The following is a 24,461-nucleotide window of genomic DNA, read 5'->3' as shown; positions in this document are numbered from 1 at the left end:
TTGGTTGCATTTGCTTACCGCTATGGCCAGTTTGAAGTTGAGAACCAGTTTCTTGAGGCATCGTTGAATGTACGTGGGGGGATCACCTCTGAATAGTAATGTATTGCTTGATGAGGCTATTGGGAAACAATTATGCCCTCTGCTGTTCATAAGATATTTATAATATCTTATAGAGACTCAATTTACTCAGAAGATCCATTGAAGATTGCTCGTTCGCACAATGCCCTCGTCGTCCCCAACACTCACGAGCAGCTCACGAGCAGTGCTTGAGCAATCCATGAGGAATTCCCTGCTCAATTGCCAATTGCGCAAGCAAGGGCCCGTCGTGCTCGTTACAACTCATCGTGCTCGTGAGCCGCTCGATTCGCTCCTCCTATTTCACCAGCTGCTCACAAACCAACAACGAGCCAGTCTAGCAAATCCATGAGCAACTCCTCCTGCTCATATACTTTATTGCGCTACCGAGCGACTACCATGCTCGTTGACGTCGCATAATGCTCATGAGCTGCTCGCTCAGCCCGTCAACAACTCGTGAGCAGAACGAGCAGCTCATGAGCAACTGACGTGGCTCATAATTGCTTTTGAGCAATGCATTGAGCAAGCCCTCCTTGCTGAATATGGTTAGAATCGACATATGCCAAGGCATTCTGGCCCGCCGATCGCCCTTTTGAGCATAGAAACCCCTCCGGGCCGTGCTCCCGTTCAAGAGAGCCGCATGGTTCCGTAGGCCTGGGAGGAGGAGTACCGGCCTCGCATAAATTCAGAGCATCGGGCGAACCACTTCACCTTTCTTCTTTAAGTCAGTTGCCTCTTGCACTTTCTCAAGCGCAGCCCCATAACTCACCAATTCTCACCAACAAACCTTGTAGAGATGCCTTATCTCGATCAGTACAGCCACTTGTACTCATACGCTGGTGGCAGCACGCGCGCTGGCGTTGGGGGCTCAAGAGCAGCTGAACACCTCGGAAGGGCACTCGCAGAAGTGGACGGCCTTTTTGCAGGCTTCACCCACCTCGACGAAACAGAGCCTGAATCAAGAACTAGTCATTCTAGTCATCGACCAGATGATCTTGCACTTGAGCTGGACTCACTGTGCAATACGTCTCCAGCCAACAGTGCAACAGATTCACAGTCTGATTTCACCCACCCCAGCGATCAGGCTCGGGAAAATGCCTGGGCATCCATCCGAACAGTTCGCGAGGGAATGCAAATACTCTGGGAACATTTCATTGATGTTTCTCACGATGTCAATCTTCCCACCATCAACAACATCCGCGCCGAATATCACGACGCCAAAGGACTTCGTCAAGCAGGAGTCTTTGCTTTCCGCAACACATTAACCGGACCGGCTCCGAATGACCTCGTCAAAATATTCGCTTTCTGTAGCTTATCTTACGTCGTATCCCGTCTTCTTTATTCAAGAGGACGGCTGGCACAAGGCGACATCCTCGCTGGTATCCGCCTTTGGCTCAATGCCCTCGAGAATGAGGACGAGCGAAAGGCCTTTGAGGTTCTCGCAGAGCGGCTTTGGCCCGAAGCCCGAAACCATCTCCATTTCATCAACCTGGACTTGGGAGAACAGTCACAGAAATTAGCAGGTTCTCTACGACGAGGCGAAACGCCATTCTCGGCAGCGTCCCCGCAGACATATCCAGTACCACCACTTACCAACTTTGGGCCTCAGACATCATCGGTATACGAACAACGGGTACCGGCTTATTCCTTCGAGCTGGGAAGCTCCCATGACCTGGCCATTGCACCAGATCTTGGGACCATAGACCCTGTACTCTTGAACTTACTCGCAGCGGACATTTCGCCAGCCTACGTCCAGAATCTGACCGATCGGACATATGACGAGTTCAATTTCTCGCTCGCACTCCCTGGAACACACGCTCGAGTTCACGAACCAGAGGCAAGTCCCTGGCACAGTTTTGGCCCAGGCCCAGTCCAACCCTCCGACCTCGACATCAATGCAATTGGGGACACCACGGCATGGAGTGCGATGCCTCAATCCAACGCTGGCAGTCCAATCGCCAGCACCTCGAGCCATGACTCGCACAGTCAATCGTTATCGATTACACAGACAGTCGATGATATTTCAGTATCCCTTCAGGGGACTTCTGTATTCATAGCTGTGTTGGAGTACATACGAGAACACGGAGCCTTCTGGTTCAAGCTTGCTGGCTGTGGACTGCTGTCCAAAGATCTCCGGTCATGTCTCGCATGGAGTCAAGAGCGATTAAGAAAGAGGAAACAGATAGAGGCCTCCTATATGCAACCACTGTTGTCAGAGAAGTATACGAGAGACTTGCCAGCTCGTGGAATAGTCTCCGTTGTGGAGGCATTCTTTGATCAAGGTCTACTACAAAGCATCGAGGACATCAGGAGCTACATGGAGCGTGTCGCCAGCGTAAGTCCACTTTTACCATAACGGAAGTCTTCGATCATTGTGTTAATCTTTCTGTTACAGCTGTTGTTCAGCGATCGAGTCGCTTGCCAGGAGTTTCGCGACTGGGTCCACGACGTTCAAGGAAGTCCACAAGCTTGCTTGTCCACTCCAAAGACTACTACCAAGTCGTACGTCTTAACAATGCCACTTTACTCTATGAGCTGCAGTATGTGCTGACTCCGGTCCAGAAAACGTCTATCTTGCCCCAAATGCGAGTACACAAGCGACCGATCGTATAACATGGAAAGACATTACAATACGCATGAAAGGAATGAGGAGCATAATAAGAAGAAGAGCAGGAAATATTGAAGATAATTTATGCTATATATGTATGGCTAGAAGCGCGAGGGGAGACAGAAGCGGTAGAATTGTTAGTGTTTTGAAAGGTAACCTCGAGATCGTACAACAACGACTGCGGAATGTTGTAAATCGAAGGCCTCGGGTTTCTGAATGACCAGATCGATGAGTCAAGAAGATTATTAGTTTTTAGAGAATTATGTAATATATTACAATAAAGAGCGGTATTACGCGCCAAATTATTCGTCTCAGTGAATAAAACACGATTCCGTCTTTTTGACGTTGGGAATTATCTCGTGATGTTATCCTAACGCCTCAATTGCGTTGGAATTTCGAATTCTACAGGAAAGGGTCGCCAATTTGCGACGTCTACAACGCCCGCTGAGCCTCCACTGTTTGCATCATGGCAGTGTCAGGAGCATGTTCCTGAAAAGACCACCCAACTACCAAGCCAAGTCCACCTAAGATGCTGGACCACGCTTTATTGAGTAGTCTGCAAGACATGCTTGATGTCTTCACTAATTATCATGGGGGGAGCATACAGGCTGTAGGGGGTGGAAATGTACTATTATGATCTGTACTGCACACAGGTCGGTACTGAATTTCTGAGATACAGAATTTCTGAGACATAGAATTTCTGAGACATAGAATTTCTGAGACATAGAATTTCTGAGACATAGAATTTCTGAGACATAGAATTTCTGAGACACTAAAAAGTGGCTATTCCCACGTTGTAAGATATCCTGATCTGTCGTAGGGTCTTGAGGTAGGTATCTCTTAGCGTACTGTACTTGCCACTTAGCTGTAAGTCCCTCTAATTAGGGGTACCGGCTCGTAGTGATCTATAATGATAATGCATGCTACCTACATTTCCAACCCCTGTACCATGTACGCTGCAGGCTGAGCTTCATGCACGGACGGGGGTTAACCAGGATGATCTTGATGAGCATGTCAACAAGGGAAGATTCTTACCGCAGAAGTATGCTAGGAGAAGAGCAGAGGGACGGAGAGACAATAGAATTAATTATACATATATATATATATTCCTGGACACTGTTGCTTTGTGTTTCCAAAGCATTTTGGTTTTTTCTAAGGATTATATTGAATGTCTATTGCCTACTATTAGAACACACATGCAAGATATGCACCCTAAGTCCAGTTCACATGCTAGTGGGGATCATAGTGCCTTACCGGCCGATCCAAGCTTGACAATGTTGAATAAGACAGAGCCCATGCATCTTCACAATGTGAATATACGGCTATGGGAGTTATCGTTTCAATCAGCTACTGCCGTCCAAATCCATCACTCGTCGACGACCATTAATTTCTCTCATTCAAGCTCTCCATCTCAATCTATCCCTTCTTCACAGTCGAGGGCCCAGCAGGCGACTGGTATTACTGAATCGCCGGATGAACACACAAACCTGCATGGCTATGGCTCCGCGTCAGTATCAGAAGGAGAAACCTCTGTCTTGTCACCTTTAAGGTCTCCAGACCAAGACATCTCAAAGGACCGCGACAGCAACCCAAGGTGCGTCTTCAAAACGCTATTTCCCTGTCAGTTTCTAATCCGAAGCTGGTAGAAGCTTCTTATGCCCCGAGTGCCGCTCTTATACCAGCAATCGTTCTAACAACGTGAAACGACACCAGAAAGCATGCCGAAATAAAGTCAAAAGTGGTGTCGCGAAGAAGAAAGACCACAGGCGTTTAAATTGACATTGCGGTGGAAGGACAGTGACTGGCTGAAGCTTCAACAATTGGCTTGACAAACAAACCGAGAAAAAGTGAAAATAGAGGGCACAGCACAGTACGAGGAAACTACTATTGGACAGCTTAAGACTTGTGATGGTTAAATTTAAAGTTGAATTGGCTACGGTGGAAGAGCCGGCAATGTTCAAGTACAATATGGATAAGAGTTAAGTACTTAAATACTAATAATATATCAGAGCATGACTCTAAAATAGCAATAATATGATTTCGGAAGACACCCTACTGCTCTTTTTCAAAGTAACTGATCCCTTTTTCGAGCTAAAAGATGAACGACTGCTTTCTGTAAAGCGATTCATGGTATCTTCAACTCTCGTGCAGTTACGACAAGAGTCTCATCGGAACTTTGACGCAACACGGCCTACTTCCTCACTTGTCAAATCTCCTCCCTATACTACGTTACTGTAGTTTCGCATACGACATCGGTGCTATACCTGCGTAGGTCTTTGGTTGCTGAGAGTTGGTATTACCGGATTTCCGTCTTGGTAAGTCGTCGTGGATCTGACGAAGACTGGTCGGGCAGCTACTCTTCAGCTATAAGACAGCGTGCCAAGAGTTCTGTAACTGGGATCGAAGCTCTTGCGAGAGCGAGAAGGGGAAAATCGATTGGCCTAAACCTCGCGAGAAGTAAGGTACTGGTGGTTCTAGCAGACTGCACCCAGGTCCTGACTGCGCGAAACACAACGCCACAAAGCATCGCACACTCGTCCACGAGAGAAGAAGTATTAACAAGCGAAGAAGAAAACATGGCTCCAGGACGGTGGAATCATGGAGATAGCGACGTGATACTAAGGGAGTAATGGGCATGGAATGGCGAAGGATGAAACTCAATTGGCGAGACCAAATATGCTTACGGGAGCGGGCATATAGCGACCAAGGAACTCGGAAGAGCGAGCATGAAGGCATTAACTGGTGGGTTGACGTTTAGGAGATGAAGAGCAAACAAGGCTTCGGGCGATGAACTGGGAAATCTGGTGTATTTAAAATAGAGATCAACTACGGAGCCTTGTTGGGGCCCAGCACGCAGACCATGTCAATCTGTGCTCCTGTCGATTGATCCAAACAACAACTGGCCAGTTGGTAAGGAGTAATCTACCCCAAACAGTCTTTTTGTAGCCCTTGCAACGCCTTTTCTTCGTCATAGCGTGGGCGGTTCAGCCGCTCGAGTCCTTGTCGGCTGTGTCTGCGCCTGCACATGCGACCATGGCTCCGCTTGTTTTGACTGGTTCAACCAGTTCTGCATGGCTGGAGATATCGCTTTGCAACAGTAAGTAACGCACGCCTGACCTGCCGTGGGTGCTTACCTTCGCGCTGATGAGGTTGCTTTGAACCGATCTTTTCATTTTGAGTCGTTTCTTGAGGCATCGTGGACGAGGGGTCGGTTCACTACTGGGTGACGATACTTCGCCTTCTGGTGAGCTTCTATGTCCGAGTTTCTAAGTTGTTGATGAAGAAGAAGCTTCATTCTGCTGACGTTCATGGGATTCTTATATGAGCTTCAGCGAGTTGCTCATTTCTACGACATCAATTACATGGCCGTCAATCCAACACCTCGCCGCGCTCCCTCATGCTCACGAGCAAACTTCAAAGAGTTTTGAGCATGCGAAGAGTCAAGATTGATTACCCCTGTCCAGATACATTCTGTCACCAGCGAAAGACTCGGACTGACTCGTGGTTTGCTCAACATCATCGGGAGTTGCTCATTTACAATGCTCAAGAACCATGCTTAAGAGCTAAATGGGTACAGGGCAAAAGAACTGTTAGGTCATGAGCAATGACGTGGCAACTGAGCAATGCACCGAGTAAGCCAATTGCTCGAAGCCAGCGCTTAGCAAGGCATTCTAGCCCATAGCTGAGCGCAGGTCCCCGCGTGTTGGGCGTTTACACTGCTCACAGAACAGAGAACCAAAGACCTGTAAAATGGGGATGGGAGTCTTGCGTAAGGTGAAACATCGCAACACTCTGGTGTCTATACCAGATTGGAAGGAGATTCTAGAGATTCTATCTCCTCCCAATCTGGTATAGACAGCCGCTCAGCAAGGTCGTTGCAACTCAACGTGTCTGAGCCCGAGTCAAGGGAGAGTCAAAAATCACGGCATCAATCTAGGCTCCTCTCGCATTCGAGTAGAGTCGTTGAGGGTTACAGCCCGCGACAGCAGCGTATCAGCCGCACGGCCTGGTTTCTGGGGCAAGAGAAATCAGGCTCGGGAGAAGTACTGGCGTTTACCCGAAGAGATACTCTTTGAACATTTCTTCAATATTCCCCCAAACTCTCTCGTAGCTGCAATTGACAACATTCACGGAGGATATTAAAAATACGAACGAGCAGGAGTTTGCTTCCTGCATCATGCCTTGCCTGGCGACAAATGAACGCACCAAGATACGGTAGATGATCAGTTTCCCAGCGACATTCTCATTGCTGTGTACCCGAAAAAATCCCCTGAACATTATCCGGGCTCCAGCATTCAGGCCTAGGGGCTCTGCCTTTGCTGAACATGCTTGTGACAGGCAGTTCAACGACCTGCGTTCAAAAGCCCAACGAACAGGCACACAAGGAGCTCGAATCCTCTTTCGCAATTTCCACGCTGCTGACCCTCGATCGACAACCTCACTAAGCTCGCCATAATAAACGATTCTTCTCCAATCTCAGCATGAACATCGCCCCTCGAAGGCAATGCAGAGACGAGCGACGACGAACCATCTTCTACCACCCTTAGTCTTGCTAGATTTCCTACCGCTATCGAGTTCACATACCGTTGCGGATACATAAACACTTCTCTAAAAGGTTTCTTACCTGTAACTGCACAGGAGTCTATGAGAGAAGGCGCCGCTTTCTAAGTAAAGTTTGCTGGCTGCAGACTCGCACCGAAATGCGCTCGGGTTTACCTTGCTCTGTGTGAGAAGTTAGGAGCTATGAATCAAACTCACGCATACAAATTAAATTTTGATCAATGTTCAATTGACCTTTCTTCCACTGGGATACCACTCGTGGCGGAAGCATTTTGAAGCTGTCTCTATTACAAGTATTGCAGCCATCAACAGCCACGTGAGATGGGGAAAATCCTGTTTAATAATGCCAACAGTTTATATGACAGAAGTTTTCAATTATCAGGTAGTGTCTTTGGGGGGTATTCACCAGTTTCACCATTAAATACTGCTACTGCTGCTACCAAGGTGTTCTAACCGAACTTTTTGTTCAAGCTGTTCGGTACTCTCTTGCTAGGTAATGTCTGCTGGGTCTTAAGCGCCAGTATACCAATAATTAAGCGTGTAACATGGAAACTTGCCTTTCAAATCTGTGAAAACGAAACGACGGACGTACACTTAGTGAATCTAATCAACGAGAGGGCTTGGGGTAGATGCAACCAGGAAAGCCGCTGATCTCAAGATGGTTCAGATACCCAGTATTGAAGAATATTGGCATTAATACAGGTGATCTCACAAAAAAAGAATTTACATCCAGTTCAAATATCCGGGCCATTCCAACACTGAATGATCTCTTTAGTGCTTCCTCTTTCATAAAGGTACTTGGGGTAATCTGAGCTTTTACAGCACCAATCCTGATAGAACCTCAATCTGACGACACGTCGTTGCACATTGAGCCTGCTTGGAAAATGATTCCATTGGCCAAGATTCAAGGTAGGACATGATCCACCGCGGTGCAGTTAACGTGCACTTCCCAGAAAGGCTGACCTCTTGTTTTCTCGCCTAACCTCTTATTCTCTCACCCAAACCCCTTGTTCTCTCCTCCAAACCCCTTGTTTCCTCGCCCAAACCTCTTAATCTCTCGGCCATTTTGCAAAATAGAGAAATAGTAACACTTAAGAAGTGAAAATAAATACAGACGTCTGGGCACTCTTAACGCGGGTTAGGTTTCACTCTTGCTCCCAGGCTCACCTTAATTATTGACATTAAAATGCAGGGAGAATCTTCTGTTTCCAACTTTTCTGATGGCGACCACCGTCGTTGTGCTGTAACTGCAGGACCCCATCTTGCATTCAACGGCACAGAGCCTCAGCGTCTTCACGACGTCAATAGAGACTTGTGGCAACAGTCATTTCAGTCAGTTATGGCAAGCGCCATTGGCCATTTACCGACGCTTAGCCTATGTTTTTGCCTATGCGACTATTGTCTATCTGGTTCTGACTCTGGATCTTTGCCTCATCCCCTGCAGACTCAGGCATTCTCCAATCAAGACACCTTGAGCCAGTGTGGCTTTGCATCACCAACAGAACCCATAACTATGGACGCTGGGCTCCAAACCTCACCCAACCAGGACATCACATCAACCCAAGTTCAGGAACCTCGGTACGTGAACTGCGTCGCCGCTTCACGAAAGATTGTTTCTGACTTGTACCAGACGATGCGGTAGCGGACCTTTCTCGTGCCCTGATTGTCACATTTATACCACCAATCGTAAATACAACTTGAACCGACACCGGGAGATGCGGCACGGAAAAAGACGAAACAACAATTAAGGGCACATAGAAACGTACGATGGAGAAACTTCGACTTTTTGCGATGATGAATGGTGCCTCGGGCAGAGAAGCGGTCGACAGACGTACGGGCGCAACGGCAAGGAAATTGGCGACAGGCAAGATGCAGCAGAAGAACTCGGTACGGCGAAGGGGAAACGTATAACCATTTCCTTTTATCTCTATTCTTTTTCGAGATTAGTTCATATTAGAATGTATTTATTAGAAGGGCCAGCGAAACATGTAAATAGATGTAAAGAATAGGTACTCAATTGGTGGAATGGCTTTTGAGCGCAGAGGTTCAAGTCTAAACACCAACAGAAAGGTTTATGTACCAAGATCGATGAGGGTTGGCTCACGTGGGGATGCTGAACGGGCTGGGCCTGGTGGTGAGGCTAGTCGGGGATCTGGATACTACAGAGTAACGTTCGTTTATCAAGTCGGAAGCTAGAGCCTAGCGCTATTCATGCACAGTGATCCACCTAATAAGCAACCTGGCCCTGCCTACTTGTTAAGGTGCCTCTCCATGGGAAGCAACCCTTCCCACTACCCTTCTATGGGGAGCAAGCAAACCACCACCTGAAGTCCTTCTACAGGAGGCAAGCAGCCATGCTATGTCCAACTGCACAACATGAATGTAGTTAGGGAATTTGAACAATGGTACGGGATTTTCGAAGAATATTATTCTGTCACTCAGTAGACCGTCTAACTAGTAACTCGCTCCAGGCTGTTCAACCTTCGAGTCCCAGACAACTTATATTCCTCATCAGGTACAAAAAAAGCGCAGTCAAATTCGGGTCGGTTGAGCCGCGGCCCGCAAAATTAACAAGCTTTGTTCAGCAATTGACTGAAGCTAGACGGAGTAAAAAAGAAAAAGGACTTGGCTGTAAGAACCAATAAGATTGAATGCTAAGCATAAACCATGCTCTTATTTACTCGATACGTTCACCTGCGAGTGGGCGTGAGCATACCAACCCAATATGATTGCCGGATCAAAGCTGACAGACTGTAGCTTCCAGAACGACCTCTATATACCCTATGGTACTAATGAGATCATGCTCGATCTCAAGTTGAGCCCTCGCTGCCTTGGCTGGGACTGACGGACGGGATCGACACAGACACAGTGGGTCTGACGGCTTGGCGTTGTGGAGGTACCCTCCGGTCAGACGGTCCCATCGTCATGTCTCCCTCAACCACTGACCATACTTTGCCGTCCTTCCTACCATATAACGATCGGTGGACAGCAACGACAGCAATCACTAAAATAAATACATAAACACACTTGGCCGCCATCATGTTGGGACTTCCAAGAAGTTTTATTTTTCCTTAAGTCTTCTCTCCTATTACCGCCAATATGCAAGGCATGCTTTCTTACTCAGGCTCGTTTGCTAGTGGCTATCATCATGCTGCAACAGTGGGAAGTAGCTTGGCGTCCAACAACAAAGCAGAGCCTACGCATCTTCATAATGTGGACATATATATATGGGAGATTTCTTATCAGTCAGCTACTGTTACCCAGAAAGACCTTTTAACGCCATTTGGTACATGTGCCTCTTATCCATCTACCACAGACTCTGGTATCTCGTCACAGCCTCAACCCCGTCAATCACCCATTGAAGACACCGACCAGCATCGCTCTGTCTCAGCAACAACGCCTGTAACTGTCGACTTAAGGCTCGAAAATTCACCCGCAGGCGAGGCTCTAGCAGCTCATAATCAGGGTACTAGGTATGTCAACTAGAAGTACGGTACTCAAGTCATGTTTTGATACGGGTTGGCAGGCGGGCTTTGTGTCCGGAGTGTCGCGCCTACACCAGCAAACGCTCGTTCAATATGAAGCGGCATCGTAAAGTCTGCCACAAGAAGGCTACAAGTGATCGACCAAAAGCAACAGAGGATCCAAGGTCGAGAGGGTCTGGCGAGACGCCGTTCTGAGATCGACGTGAGAGCCTGGAGGGTGAATGACAAACTCAACAGGTAGATGGGGAAAAGCGAAGAGCGAAGACAGGGTGCGACATAACAACTCAGCAAGATGATTGTAAATTTGTTTCTTTATTCATTTCTCTTATCATTATAAAGTTAGCGTAGCGTTGGTGTATCTTGGGGTGAACTGGCAAAATTTATGGATAGATAAATACTCAATTGATGACATTACATAGGAATAGCTTCACTTGTCAACGTCTACGACACCTAAATCTTCGAACAATATTTAAACACAGACCTGTATAGCAGAGAGAGGTAGATGGTCAGATGAAAAATAATATTATATTGAGATGCAAAGCAGCTCAAACATCTCCATTTCGCAAGCCAGCCCAAGAGTGTTGTTATCACGACTTTCAAGCAAGCCGGCTGGGTCCTCAATTGACGAGCTGCTTCCTTCGACATTGGACCATCCTTTTAGCTCTAGGCAGCCGTTGCTGTGTCTGTGTCTTTATTCTTCGGTCGGCAGGGTTGGGTGAAGTCGAGATGGCGTCTCGGTTTGGCAAGGGCTCGTTGACTGGACCATGTATCAGTCGCAGAGACGACATCTTCCGGTTCTTTCAGCCAAATTTGGAGCATGACCGAATCTATGACTGGTAAGTTAAGTTTTGAGGTAAATGTCAAGTAATGCCTTACCTCGAGACTTCTTTTCTTGTCGTTGCTTCATCTGTTGGTCTGGTGTCGGCATGACTGGCTCTGATCAACCACTTATACAAGGAGTAAAATAATACTTTTTGCCCTCAACATCTCGCTTTCTTCGCCGGTTGTGACTAAATAATTTATACTCTATCAGCTGCGCTCCGCAAGGGTCTTGCCATTGCTCCGGACAGCTCCTTGAGTGCTCACTTACTCGGAGCAAGTGGGAGCTTGACGGCTCCCAGCTCCAGACATCCAGGCCAACTTACCAGGATTACCAGATGGGTGTGCTGCCCTGTCAAGCAGCTGCGCGCTGGCTTAAAGAGACTTTTTTGTCTGCCAATAAGCGCAGAGATGAAAAGCCATGGTCATTCAAGACTGACGACCCTGACCGACAGTTGGGTAGAACCCCAGCACTTGCAGAGACTCTATTGGCTCGTCCTGTGGTGTTTTGCACCTAAGCTCGGGGGGCACACAGGGAAGTCTAGTGCTATGCCGACCATGCAACGGACACACGTAACCTAATCCCGACATGCTGATCGAGATAGGCCACATGAAATGTGCACTGACACATGACACTCACCGTCCAGGAACAACAGGTTGAGTTTTCCAAGGATGAGATAACTTTCAACTAAGTGAGACCACGTCATTATCGGCCGGTCTTCCAGTCGGCGCCGAAACTTATCTCGGCCGACAGGGTCGTAATGTCATACTGGCTACAGAACTATTTTTGATCCAGACGAACTTGGCGATACGACAGGGTGTACAACCCATCTAATGAGTCTTCAATCTTACATTGCGTCGAATCGGATTTCTACTGTTGAATACTTACACGACGCGCCAGAGGCTGTAAAGGAAGAGAAATGCTCAATCGATGGTTTTTATTCTGTTAAGTTTTATTTTCTCAGGAAAGATGGCTGCCATGAACTAACAATGCCATAACCTTGGGCTTGCAGGGTTGCGAGTACGCTCCCGGTCCCAGTAAGAATATCAAGATCCTGGGATGCTATATTAGTTTAAAAGGAAAGCGACAGGTCCATAGAAGATCCAAGTCCCGCCATCGCGTTATCGCGTTATCGTCTGACCGTACATCTTGTTACGGGTGCTTAAGGAAGTAAGGTGAGTGGGGTCCCTGAGCAAGCTGGAGCAAGCCGGTGCCGGCCAGCTTGCACCTCAGTTCGTTGGGCATCGTGGGCGGCCTGCCAAGAACCAGGCGACCAGGACATGCCTCACGCCCGGTCCATTTCACTCCCGATTCATTGCACCCCGAGTTATCCATAGTTGAGCTGCTTATGATATGCACCTAACACCAACGTAAGTCAACTAACTAATGAAGTGTCGTTCCGTCACTCCCGCCCCACATATTCCATCATCATCGTGACGGGTAGAGTCCGTCCCAGCAGTCTGGACTGGCCGCCTCACTTAATGCCCTTCTTGCATAGCTACCTTTATATCTTCAGAAAGTTCTCACCGTTTATTATAAGAAGCCCACATCAGAGGGTTATCGCCAAAAATCACTATTCCACCGTTCCTAACCCTCTTCATAAAAAAAGATATTACCCAGCATTAAGCAATTTGATCCTGCACTCACATCTTGCACTGCCCATACCCTAACGCATAATTTGTTTATTTTTTCTCTTTATACGTTCTTTTTGCCATCTGAGTATTTGATGGCTATGATGTCGGAGAACCCAGATGTTTCTCTGCAGACACTTTCGGCAGCTGACGGGTTCCTCGCCGGGCTTATCTACCTTAGGACAGCGAAACAAGCCACTACCCAAAACCGAGCCACTGATTCTTTCACCCACGCAGGACGAACGTGGAAATACCTTGACGCTATTTGGTTCAGTCTCGAAAGTGTCCGAAATCGCATGTTGGAGCTGGTTCCCAAATTGGGTCTTAGAGGTATCGACAATACCCTTGACTCTTTCATCAACCCTGTATTGTTCTTCCAGGCGGCTGTTTTGTCGCTTCGAAACACTCTTATTGGCCAACCCTCAAGCTCTTTAGGGGACGTTCTTGCCCTCTACTGTTTGTCGCACGTGGTTTCATGCCAACTACGAAGCAGACAAAATTCGGCGATCAGTGATACTCAACTTTGCATTGATCAATGGGGAAATACCATCAGCAAGCATGATCATCGGCAAGCATTCTCCAAGCTAATTCGGGCGTTATTCCCGGAACTAGCGAACCCATCCCCAACTTCTAATTTCTTTGATCCTGTGACGGCAGATTACAGCGACCTTCTTCACTTCATCCACCGAAATGGACCATTCGAACTTCGACCAATGCAAGATGAAGACGTCGTGGAATATTCTTTAGAGTACAGTGGTGCGACACACAACATGCTCAGTCTCCCATTTTCCAGACATACATATGACGCACCGCAAAAGGGCTGCTACGCCTTTAGTGGGGAGATCCCGCTTGCGACGCCCCAGACTTCAGCTCCGTTAGGCCCACACGGATCGGCCCTTGTCACTAACTTAACGCTATTTCTCGAACAGTGCGGAGACCTGTTCCAGGTCCTTTCCGGGCTTTGGGTAACAGCAAAGCACCAGTATTCACCTTCGTCTGCTCTGAAGCAGGCAAGGCCCCAGAGTGATGATGTCAAGTCATGCACACAACGTATGCGACAAGATGAATCTTTTCAAGACCCATTCTCATTGGGCATTCTCTCTATTGTCGATACATTCATCCAGCTCGGTTACCTGCAGACGCCCGAAGATGTCCAAGAGTATATGATCCTGGTCGGCAAGGTACAGAAACGCAAAATCGATGATGAGTGCAGCGCAACTGACACCTGGACTTAGGAAGTAATTCCTGACAGAGAATTTGTGAAATTTTGCCTCTTGGTAGTAAATACCCTTGGAGTGGCTTTAAACTCAGGGCCCCGAGGTCCCTCGACGCCATTCACTGCAGGGCCAGAGCCGTACGTCAAATGACAATCCGATCATATTACGAGAACTAACGCCAAATATCCCAGAAGGAGGTTTTCTTGTTCTGTATGTCAAAAAAGGTTCACAAGGAGAAACAATATGCAACGGCACAGGAAAACTATACACAGACACTTAATGAGTATGACAGCGATTGTCTGATGAGAGAGTGCCAATTAAGTCTATTCTGTAATCGCTGGCAACCAATTGCAAACCCAAGTCCTATATAACTTATGTGTATAAGCAGCTGTATTAATATCTCACATTCGATTGGTTCCAGTTTAGATAATCCCATCGCGTTGTGCGGGCTTACGCTGCACCTCTGCTCTTATCTTGGTGCTGGTGAGGCTTGGTGTTATTGGTGTTGCGTCTCGGCCGAGTGATGGACCTTTCGGATGACCAAATCTGATGCGATGTCTTGAAGCTTGTTCAACCAGATATTAAGCAAGTCAAAACAACATTGAAGTACGTTACTGATACTAATGCTCCAATCACGACTCCAATCCTCCGTCTTGGTATGGCGGGCGCCGACTGTCGTCCCATGAGATCCTACAAATTCTCCAGTCTCCGGAGGCTCAGTGTAGCCAAGGATGCAGGTGCTTCTTTGGCATTGTATACGTTGCGATAGTCACTACGATCGGTACGAGCACAGATCCTCGGCCCATCGTGATACAATCCTTTAAGATCCCGGGGTTCCAAGGGGATGTCCCCAAACCCTAAATCCTTCTGATGGATCTGCTCATGCGTCGGAGCATCTTGTGAGTCCTGGAGCAACGCTATACATAAGAGGCGATTCGTTGTGTCGAAGGATGACCCCTGTTCAGTATCCTCCCTGTATGTGAGATGAAAGCAAGCCCTCCATGTGACAGAGAGAGCTCGGAAGACTCTGAACAACGGATTTGGAAATTATTTTATCATGGCGTTTTGCTTTCCTTCCACCAAGTACTGCCATTACTGTGACTGGCCCCAGGCCGTCACCCCTGCCATCACCCCTGTCATACACGCTCTTTTTTCTTTCTTGGAGTAGTAGATCCCTTTCAGAAGGGATACAGTATTCTCTTAAAAAGGATTAAAAAGCTGTTTTCTTATAACAAGATGGATTTCCTTGTCATTCCGTATCCCTCCAAATCCATATGCGATCCTTTCAACTGCCCATGGATACAACAAGCCCATTATTTCCCAATCCATCATGGCAATTGATGGTTTGCTGGCAAGCCTGATTTATCTCGATGAGACAAGATCCAGTACCACTCATGTCCCCAACGCAGAATTACGGGACATGGCACGTTGGCAAGCCATTCTTGACTTTCGGATTGAGGTCGAACAATACTGGGATGCTCTGACCAACATTACACAGACAGAAGATCTTCCCGGCCTCGACAGCTTACTTAAAGCATTCCCTACTCCCGTTCATCTGTACGAAGCGGCTATCTTCACCTTTCGCAACATCTTAACGGGCCCAGAGCCTGATTCTCTAAAGAACATATTTGCAATTTGTAGCTTATCCTATGTTGCTTCAATATGCTCCCGAAGAACGGGCAAGCCAGATATTGACAACATTTTCCGCGACATCAATATCTGGCGGGACTCAATTGGTGATCCTCAGCATCGTCAATTGTTCAACGATCTCATCCAACGGCTTTGGGGGGTCAGCGCGGTTATAACAACATCCCCGTCCCAAACAGAAAAACCCTTGCATTCAGCCTCTCAGTATTTTAATGGTCCCTATTACCTATCACCTCAGAGTGCGACCATGCAAGACATCTCATTATTCGGCGATTTTCCCGACACGTTCTGGGGCGGCCTCCTCGACGTACCAGGTTCTCTCCCAGAGCCTAACTTCCAGATGACAGGCACTACTGGAGGATCCCACCCCACTGTATTCGATACCCCAGAGCTCCAGCTGTCATCTGGAGATCTTCGCCAATCGGCAGTCATGAACATCCTGACAAGCTTTCTCGCCAATTGCGGGGATTTAATGGACATTCTCAGTGGACATGGAGCGACCGTGAAAGGTCCTCATTCTGATGTGTCCAAGGAGGTCCAGAACTTCGCCCGGGCTTTGCGAAGACATGACTCCTTTGAAGAACTATCTGCTCACGGAATTCTCGCCATCGTGGATAGATTCGTCGGTCTGAATTACTTCCAGAGTATTGAGGAAATCCGAGACTACATCATAATCGTAGCAAAAGTATGCAATTGAACCTTGTTCAGAGCACAGAAGAAGACTAATATGATGCAGGAAATAATGCCCAGCGGTCAAACCTTTGCAAGAGTCTGCAAAGATGTTTATTCGTCCACGGATGTGACAAAGATATCCCAAGTAGCACGACGTCAGCGCGTAGAGCGCCCCCTAGAGCGAAAGTTGTAAGTCTGTCAAGAACATGATGACTGTATGCAAACTGACAGGCAACCAACTTCAGAAAAAAGATACCATGTCACCACTGCGGAGACGAGTTCACGCGGAAGACCAATATGAAACGACACATGGCCAAAAAACATGCAAACTCCAGTGCATGTGGTAAGCTGACGGTGTCTGTGAGTACCGGGTAGCTGATGTTGAAGAGTGACAATGACTGTACATGGGACAAGGTGTCTGGGGCTTGCAATAGAAATCCGGGCTATAGAAAGAAAATGTAATATTTATATTATGATAGAAAAATATTACCAGATTTTTAACAATGACTTTAATCCTAGAAGCAATAAACAGGAAAGCGGTCTTGGCAGCAACTACTGCGTCTTTTCTGGTAGATTATCGAACAGCATACCTAGAAAAGGATGCATTCGAGCTCAAGAACTTCGATCTCATATATACAATCTTTCTTATTCTCTTATAAGTTAGAATTTTTTCCATCAATAGTCAGGTGGAGGTGACAGGCCATCCATTATAGAACAATTGATTCGCTTGTTCCAAACGTGACTTCGGGCATATCGGCGCTGGTTAAATAGCCTAGAGTCTTAAAGTAGGTAGTATACAATACCCCTGTAGAACCAGACTCAACCCCCAGGAACAAATCTATGCATCGGAAACTTGAATTGGGTGACTACTCAGCCTGCTCACAACGTGGGCTCTTTAGATGGGAATATGACTACCGGCGGTGCTCCGCACACCCATCCATCTAAGTTAGTAGGTCAGAGAGAGCAAAACAGGGCAACATTCTTGAAACCAATCCCCGCGGCGTACGATCGCGTCATACTAAAATTATATACATTTTTTTCGTGGCATGAAGATCCTGCCCCGTGTTTGAAATTGTACCCCAAGTTTGTCTTTTTAACGCTGCCTTGGCCCTGTCCAGAGGTGTGAGGGCAGCAGTAGCATCAGCACCACCACCGGGGCCGGCCTGAGCGGCATGGGACTAGAAACTAGCGAGCTAAAAAGGTGGAGAGCTGCGTAGGCATGGGCCATGTCGCCGATCCATGTATCCGGGTTCTCCACGATATGACTGGACGAAGTTCTCATCGAATCCTAATTTGGTAGGTAGTGGAGGCTACTGCAACTCTTCCCGCCCAGGTGGTCCGAAAAATAGGGACTTCGATAGGTGACAAAATTTTGGTTATGGCTTTTTATCTTTTTTGGCGGAGCCAATCACAGCCTGCAATTTGCCCACCCTCACAAAGCCTGCGGCTTTTCCACCCCCTGCCGCTACTGTATCTGATACCTCCTGTCTTCACATTTTTGTCTTTTCAATCAGCCCCAGGTCCCCTCCTCCCACTAGCGTCCTCCCCTGTCATCACCCGCTAAGGTAGTGTAGGTTTGGGAGTCGGTGCGGTGCGTTATAAGGCCTTCAAGTCAGCGGATCCTCTCTTCACTTCACCAGATATATAACAGATGAAAAGTATACCTAAACTTTTCATTCCATTATCCTAACTCATAAAATTAAACATCATTTTGACTCACATTTTCTCATGGAAAACACCCCATTCAAGGACGCCATCTCAGCGATCGATGGCTTGCTCGCATACCTCATGTACCTGGATAAGACAGGTTCTCAAATGGCGGGCCTATCTGTCTACAATCTGGGATCTCAAAGAGCGAGCCCATTCATCCATATCTTTGGCAAACAAATTAAACGGTACTGGGAGCATCTTGAGCAAATTGCGTCTACTCAGGCTACACCGAGCCTTACTAATCTCTTCAATTCGTTCAACTCCTCTACGCAATTCTGCGAGGTAGCTATCTTCACTTTTCGCAATGTCCTGGTTGGCGCCAAACCCGAATCCTTAAATGCTATCTTCTCGCTGTACAGTTTGTCCTACATCGCTTCATGTTGCCTGCGACGCCACCATAATTTCTGGGATATTGAAGTCTGGCGAAATGCAATTCGCGATCCCCAAGAACGTCAAGTTTTTAGTGATCTGGCTGTGGTTGTTTGGCCACAAGTATCCTCAATCTCGACTGATGATACCCTTAAGTCCCAGATGCCGACACTCATCAGGCTGAGCGCTCCTGGCCACCAAAACTCATCCGCACAAGGCTCAGCACTTGGATTCGAATTTTTGCAAGACGAGTGGCTCTTCAATGATTTATCCAATGCGGCTCGGGAGCTTCATGCGATGCCCGCTTCGTCGGTCGCAATTGACATCGAGAACTCGCAACGAACTTCAAGCAGCCTCCAAGACTTACAAGGATCAGCGATCGTGTCTAACCTTATCTGCTTCCTGACAGAATGTGGGGATCTGCTCCACGTTTTCTCTGGGTGTGGGGTAACAACCAAAGACTTGTACTCCTGTATCGCCTTCAACCAAGGAGGATCTGAAGCTAAAAATCTGGTCAATTCCTGTTTACAACACTTGCAGAGCGAAGGTGCATTCCGGAATGCGTCTACAGCGGGCATTGTATCCATTGTGGAGAGATTCGTAGCGCTAGGGTACCTGCAGACCCCAGAAGAGGTGCGAAAGTACATGCTCTGCGTCGGACGGGCAAGTGGTCAAACAACTCCAACTCCCAGGGTGCAATTAAGCTAACAAGTTCCAAGAGGATGATTCCCGAAGACGAAGCTCTTGCAGACTTTTGCCAGTCAGTCTCTGAATCCACGTCTACTATTACAAGACCGCCTCCGCGTGGAAGAGGCCGACGCAAGGGACCCAAATTGATCCCAGGCCGGTAAATTGACTCTCATCCTTATTTCTCTGTTGTGATCGCCAGGCTTACCAAAACTGTGCTTTGCCAGGGAAATCTCGTGTGGCGTATGCGGTCGATTATTTCCGAGGACGTACAACAGAAACCGACATGTTAAGACCAAACATCCCCGGTTCCAGCCTCGCCCAGATGGCGATGTGCTGATACAGGGTAGCATGCGATTGTAAGCTTAGGTTGGTGAATGACCCAAGAAGTGAGGAGGATACCCGAGGGGTTTTTATTCCTGGTGACAATCGTAAATTTACGCGGAAGCGTTTTCCGCGTAAAACGACGTAATAGAGCTGTTGGAGCGTATTGGGCTGGGCCAGGATAGCATGATGGTGATGGATTCCCCCTGTTATTTGAGACTCATCTGACCTTTACTGGCGGCTGAGGCCGGTTCAGTCGTCGCAATCTCTTATAGCACCATCCTCAATGAGAATTAGATCAGTGACAATTGAAGGTTTTCTAGTCAGGTATTATTTCATCGTCTGTGACAATGTCCCTCCCCTAGGTACTCTACGGCAGCAACAGCGATGAGATCTTTGAGCTACGTAACACCATGGCAGTGTCATGCAAACACGCGACGCAAACACTCCGAAATTCCCGACCACAAGCGATCCGTTTCGCCATATTTGCATCTTTTTATTCATCACGAGTAATGCAAGCACAACCAAGTTTTGAAGTGATCAACTACCGACTGGGTCCCGCGGGAGGCCTCGGCCCCGGTCAGGTAATTTGAGTTTATTTACAAGAAACTTAGCGAATGCCGGGGTAAAACGCGTTTAAGATTAAAGATCTGAATAAGCACAAAACGCCAATAAAATCACCGACCGTGGAGCGACAGCAGATCGAATTGAGGCTTGGTCAAGCACACGACACTTGCCGCGTGGCTGCTAACCTTTGCTATACATGTATTCCAAAATAGCAGCACACCAACACTGAAACAAGTTTAAGTCCCAGGTACAGCACAGCAAACAGGTGCCTCTAGCCGGAATGGCATCGCCACAGAGAGTCAGTGAAACAGTTGGAGTGGATCCGAGGGTTACACCTGAGAGGTCAATGATGGAATTGCGGCTGGTGATGACAAGTAAAGATGGCGCAGACCTTGGAAGGGCCTAAGATCAGCACAGGGATGAGCTGAATAGCGGGCTGTGGTTGGGTAGCGCAGGGGTTCAGGCGGTGGGACATGACGCAGTGCGCTATGATTCTTCATGCAGGGCCTGAAATGACAGGAGACAAATCAAGCAATCAAGCTGAGGGAGGCAGGGGAGCTGAGAGCTATATCAAGGAGAGGTCCTGCTCCCGTTTCTCTCCTCCATCATTCATCACTCACCTAAACAACTACTTTTCTCTAACTCAACCAACTCACAAATACAAACATCTTCATCACATAACTCCACTTACACCTACACACAACAACAACACTCAAGATGCTCTTCACACAAGTCGCCCTCCTCGCAGCCGCAACCCTCGTCGCCGGCAACGCAGCTCCCCAGCCCGAAATCACCCAACCCGCCGTCCTCCCCCGCGACATCATCCCCGACGACGTTAAGTCTTGGGCTGAAGGCAAAGCCTCCGCCGCCGGCCAGGACGTCGACGACTGGGTCAAGAGCCACTACTCCGAAGCCGAGCAATGGGCCTCCGACAAGGGCGGCGACGCCAAGACCTGGGTTGAAGGTCAAGCCTCCGAGGCACGCGACAAGGGCTCCGAGATTGCTTCTCGCGCCAGCACCGCTTTCGACGGCGTGAGCTCCCGGGTTCGCACCGCTATTGATGAGGCTAGTGCTAGTGCCTCTGCTGCCTCGAATAACGACAATGCTGCTGCTACTGTTGGCGGCGGCCAAGCTGGTGTTGTTGCTTTGATGGCTGCTGTTGGTGCTGCTGTCTTCGCCTTCATGGCCTAAACGCTTCATAGCCTGAACGACTTGTTTTACTTGCGACACCTTGATACCTTATGCGGCATGGACTTCAAATTGCATCGGAGTTTACGGAACACTGGAGCATAGAGCACGGCAACATTTAGAATGCGTGGTCGGGAATGGCTCGGTTAGGGAATGGGAATGGATTGACGCTGAATCATGAGAGCGGCAAAGACGTACTTAGAAACAATTCAACGCTTACGAACCTTCAATCGCTTTGACATGGTGATGACTGTATGGAATTTCTCATATTGAGTGGCTTGTCCAACTCGGTGAACCGCCTGTGACCTGATGCATTTGTTCTATGATACATACTCGTCTACAATAATATACAATTCTATACCCAGTATCCAAACAAGCAATGAGTCGCGATTCTATCCATCATCACTTTTATACAGCATCATCTACATGTTCATCACTGCTTACCCCTCAACTGCAACCCATACGGCGCAAGCTGTTCCGCCGTAACCCTCGTCGGCGCCTTGACAAACGGATCATCACCCTTCATCGTCTTCGGGAACGCAATGACATCCCTCACAGTAGTCGTATCCGTCAAAAGCGCAACCAACCGATCAAAGCCCAGCGCAAATCCCGCATGCGGCGGACACCCTGCCCTCAGTGCATCAAACAAATGCGCAAAGTCCTCAATCCTACTATCCTTCATCTTGAGGATATCCCGCATGATGAATTCCTGCACGGTAGGTATGTGGATACGCTCACTGCCGCCGCCGACTTCTACACCGTTGAGGACGAGATCGTATGCTGCGCTCTTGGCTTGCAACGGGTCTGTGAAGAGAAGTTCGAGATCGTGCTTGGATTTGGGCGCTGTGAAGGGGTGGTGTGCTGCTGCGATGCCGGCGGAGCCTTCTTGGCCTGGATCGTTGTCCTCGCCGGTGGGCTTGAACATGGGAAAGTCGGTTACCCAGACGAATTGCATTGACTCGGGTGTACCAGGTGCGGGCAGGTCTTCTACCAGACCGTTGCTAAGAAGCTTCCTGTACAACTCATTGCGGATTTCACCAATTGCTGTAGAAGCACGGTAATACTGACCCTTTGGCTTCTCACGCGCTTGGAAGACGAGAATGTCACCCTCAAGGACACCCTTTCCACCAGTTGCGATATTGACAATCTCATCGCACTCTACACCGAGTGAAGAGAAGCCGCCGCGGGGTTGCCTGGAGTCGCAGACTAGTATCACTGGCATTCCGTCTTTATTCTCGCGGAGATGTTTCGGTAGTGATTCAATGAACTGTTCGGTGAAGCGTTTTGGTCTTGGAATGTCGTCGTCAAGATCTTTAACGGGGATGTGGAAGGCTTCGATCAGGGGATCTTGGAGGTATGTCATCATGCTGGCGAATTGTTCGCACATTTCGTTTGGTATCGCGTAAATCTGGAAATGTTAGTAGGAGATCGACGAAGGGAGGATGCAGCGTACTCTTCCTGGGAGGCGCAAGTCTGGCTTGTCAGTTCCGTACATCGAAATGCAATCCTGGAACGTAAGTGTCGTGACCTTGTGCTGAACCGGTTCATCAGCAGGACGAGAACCTTCAGGAATGTCCGAAACTACAGGCACACGGCTTCCTCGGATGGTCTTGTAGCTATGCGCAGGTCGCAAAGCCTCAAGCGACCGTAGCACAATATCCGTAACATCCTTCCTCACCACCTCAGCATTCGCAAACGCCCACTCCATATCAAGTTGTGTAAACTCTGGCTGCCGATCCGTACGAGCGTCCTCATCACGATAACAGCGCGCCCACTGCATGTATCGCGAAACTCCACTCGCCATAAGAACCTGCTTGTACTGCTGAGGACTTTGTGTGAGAGCATATGCGTAACCGGGTCGGCGGGTTGGTACGAGGAATTCTCGTGCACCTTCGGGTGTTGACTTGAATAGTGTCGGCGTCTCGATATCTGTGAAGCCCTTGTCTTGCAGGCCAGCTGTCAATTGTCCCTTGAGCCACGATCGGAATTGAAGTCTTGCTAGCAACTCTGGGTGATGGCGCAGTTGGTAATGGCGCTTGGTATCGGGGAATATGACGTCGGGCGTTACGATGAGATTTTGCTGCACATCGTTCAATGGTCGAATGTCCTTAACGTAAAAGGTTCGCTTGGAGGATTGCTTCTCGGCGTCTGGGCTTGTATTCGCTTCACTCTCGGTGCTAACGACGACTGGACTTGTTGCGCGAATACTTCGAAAGAGGGCAGAGGCTTCGGGATATTTCGTTGAGTCGGCGCATAGCTGAATAACCTCGCCTGACGGTAGAACGAGATCGGCGAACGAGAGCTTCGAAGACATGTTCCTCCTCTTATTCATGAACCCCGCGTACTGTCCATTGAGACCGGGAGTTGTCGGTATACCCGCATTGCTATCTGGCGCACGTTAGCACCGACCATAGCGGGCATTGAAGTCGTCGTACAATGATCCCAGAGGTTGAGAACGTCGTCTTTCGTGGGCTGAGTTTTTGAGTAGGCGATGGAGGATTGGCTAAAGCTTCGGGGGAGAAATTGCCGTGCGCGCAGGGGGATCAAAGATCGAGTGTATGTGCTGAGGCGCAAAGAGGTGCGACAGCGAGAGAGAGGGAGCGCCATGGCTATTGTTGTGTCAATTGAGGCATTGTTTGGGGGAGGATGGTGGGCCGATTGACATCGAATTTCGTGGTGAGCTTGGGAGGGGCTTATCGATAAGAAAACATTCACCTTCCCAAGTACCGGCTGCCATCAAACGACAGCAGCACGTTACACTGCCCGACCCTTGAGACGGAGAACAGCGCTTTGGCAATTTATATTTCATGGCTGTAGGCGGTTCATCTGGAATTTTCTCACGTGCGCCAACGTTCTTCATGTGGACTAGAACGTCAGTACCAATGTCATGAAACGATCCAT

General features: G+C 48.3%; 8 protein-coding genes across 9 annotated transcripts; 6 read left to right on the top strand and 2 right to left on the bottom strand.

The window, feature by feature from the left end:
* Window positions 1-871: 871 nt before the first annotated feature.
* Window positions 872-2,966, top strand: FOXG_05691 (uncharacterized protein; the record flags this gene model as incomplete). Its single annotated transcript, XM_018384100.1, has 3 exons — window positions 872-2,410; window positions 2,471-2,577; window positions 2,638-2,966. 3 exons carry the CDS (start codon window positions 872-874, stop codon window positions 2,756-2,758), a joined length of 1,767 nt encoding a protein of 588 aa, XP_018241140.1. The 3' UTR covers window positions 2,759-2,966.
* A 7,370-nt stretch (window positions 2,967-10,336) lies between these two features.
* Window positions 10,337-10,923, top strand: FOXG_19101 (uncharacterized protein; the record flags this gene model as incomplete). Its single annotated transcript, XM_018399289.1, has 2 exons — window positions 10,337-10,716; window positions 10,770-10,923. Exons 1-2 carry the CDS (start codon window positions 10,343-10,345, stop codon window positions 10,921-10,923), a joined length of 528 nt encoding a protein of 175 aa, XP_018241139.1. The 5' UTR covers window positions 10,337-10,342.
* A 468-nt stretch (window positions 10,924-11,391) lies between these two features.
* On the bottom strand, window positions 11,392-11,656 carry FOXG_05690 (uncharacterized protein; the record flags this gene model as incomplete). The annotated part of the gene is made up of 2 exons (XM_018384099.1): window positions 11,392-11,555; window positions 11,605-11,656. The coding sequence occupies 2 exons, from the start codon at window positions 11,654-11,656 to the stop codon at window positions 11,392-11,394; spliced, it is 216 nt and encodes a 71-aa protein (XP_018241138.1).
* A 1,627-nt stretch (window positions 11,657-13,283) lies between these two features.
* Window positions 13,284-14,414, top strand: FOXG_05689 (uncharacterized protein; the record flags this gene model as incomplete). The annotated part of the gene is made up of 1 exon (XM_018384098.1): window positions 13,284-14,414. One exon carries the CDS (start codon window positions 13,284-13,286, stop codon window positions 14,412-14,414), a length of 1,131 nt encoding a protein of 376 aa, XP_018241137.1.
* Window positions 14,415-15,726: 1,312 nt separating this feature from the next.
* Window positions 15,727-16,908, top strand: FOXG_05688 (uncharacterized protein; the record flags this gene model as incomplete). Its single annotated transcript, XM_018384097.1, has 2 exons — window positions 15,727-16,728; window positions 16,780-16,908. 2 exons carry the CDS (start codon window positions 15,727-15,729, stop codon window positions 16,906-16,908), a joined length of 1,131 nt encoding a protein of 376 aa, XP_018241136.1.
* A 1,535-nt stretch (window positions 16,909-18,443) lies between these two features.
* On the top strand, window positions 18,444-19,898 carry FOXG_05687 (uncharacterized protein; the record flags this gene model as incomplete). The annotated part of the gene is made up of 3 exons (XM_018384096.1): window positions 18,444-19,457; window positions 19,514-19,641; window positions 19,709-19,898. The coding sequence occupies 3 exons, from the start codon at window positions 18,444-18,446 to the stop codon at window positions 19,842-19,844; spliced, it is 1,278 nt and encodes a 425-aa protein (XP_018241135.1). The 3' UTR covers window positions 19,845-19,898.
* A 1,191-nt stretch (window positions 19,899-21,089) lies between these two features.
* Window positions 21,090-21,563, top strand: FOXG_05686 (uncharacterized protein; the record flags this gene model as incomplete). Its single annotated transcript, XM_018384095.1, has 1 exon — window positions 21,090-21,563. One exon carries the CDS (start codon window positions 21,090-21,092, stop codon window positions 21,561-21,563), a length of 474 nt encoding a protein of 157 aa, XP_018241134.1.
* Window positions 21,564-21,768: 205 nt separating this feature from the next.
* Window positions 21,769-24,316, bottom strand: FOXG_05685 (aspartyl-tRNA synthetase). 2 transcript variants are annotated; one of them, XM_018384093.1, is made up of 3 exons: window positions 23,996-24,316; window positions 23,014-23,948; window positions 21,769-22,968 (listed from the first exon to the last, which is right to left on the bottom strand). In XM_018384093.1, exons 1-3 carry the CDS (start codon window positions 24,165-24,167, stop codon window positions 21,994-21,996), a joined length of 2,082 nt encoding a protein of 693 aa, XP_018241132.1. In that variant the 5' UTR covers window positions 24,168-24,316; the 3' UTR covers window positions 21,769-21,993. The 2 variants fall into 2 exon arrangements, with proteins under 2 accessions (XP_018241132.1, XP_018241133.1); XM_018384094.1 differs by having other exon boundaries at window positions 23,014-24,316.
* Between the last annotated feature and the right edge of the window lie 145 nt (window positions 24,317-24,461).

This window comes from Fusarium oxysporum, chromosome 2 (genome assembly GCF_000149955.1).
Source record: "Fusarium oxysporum f. sp. lycopersici 4287 chromosome 2, whole genome shotgun sequence".
NCBI classification, from domain to species: Eukaryota; Fungi; Ascomycota; class Sordariomycetes; order Hypocreales; family Nectriaceae; genus Fusarium; species Fusarium oxysporum.
This window is presented reverse-complemented; position numbering and strand designations above follow the sequence as displayed.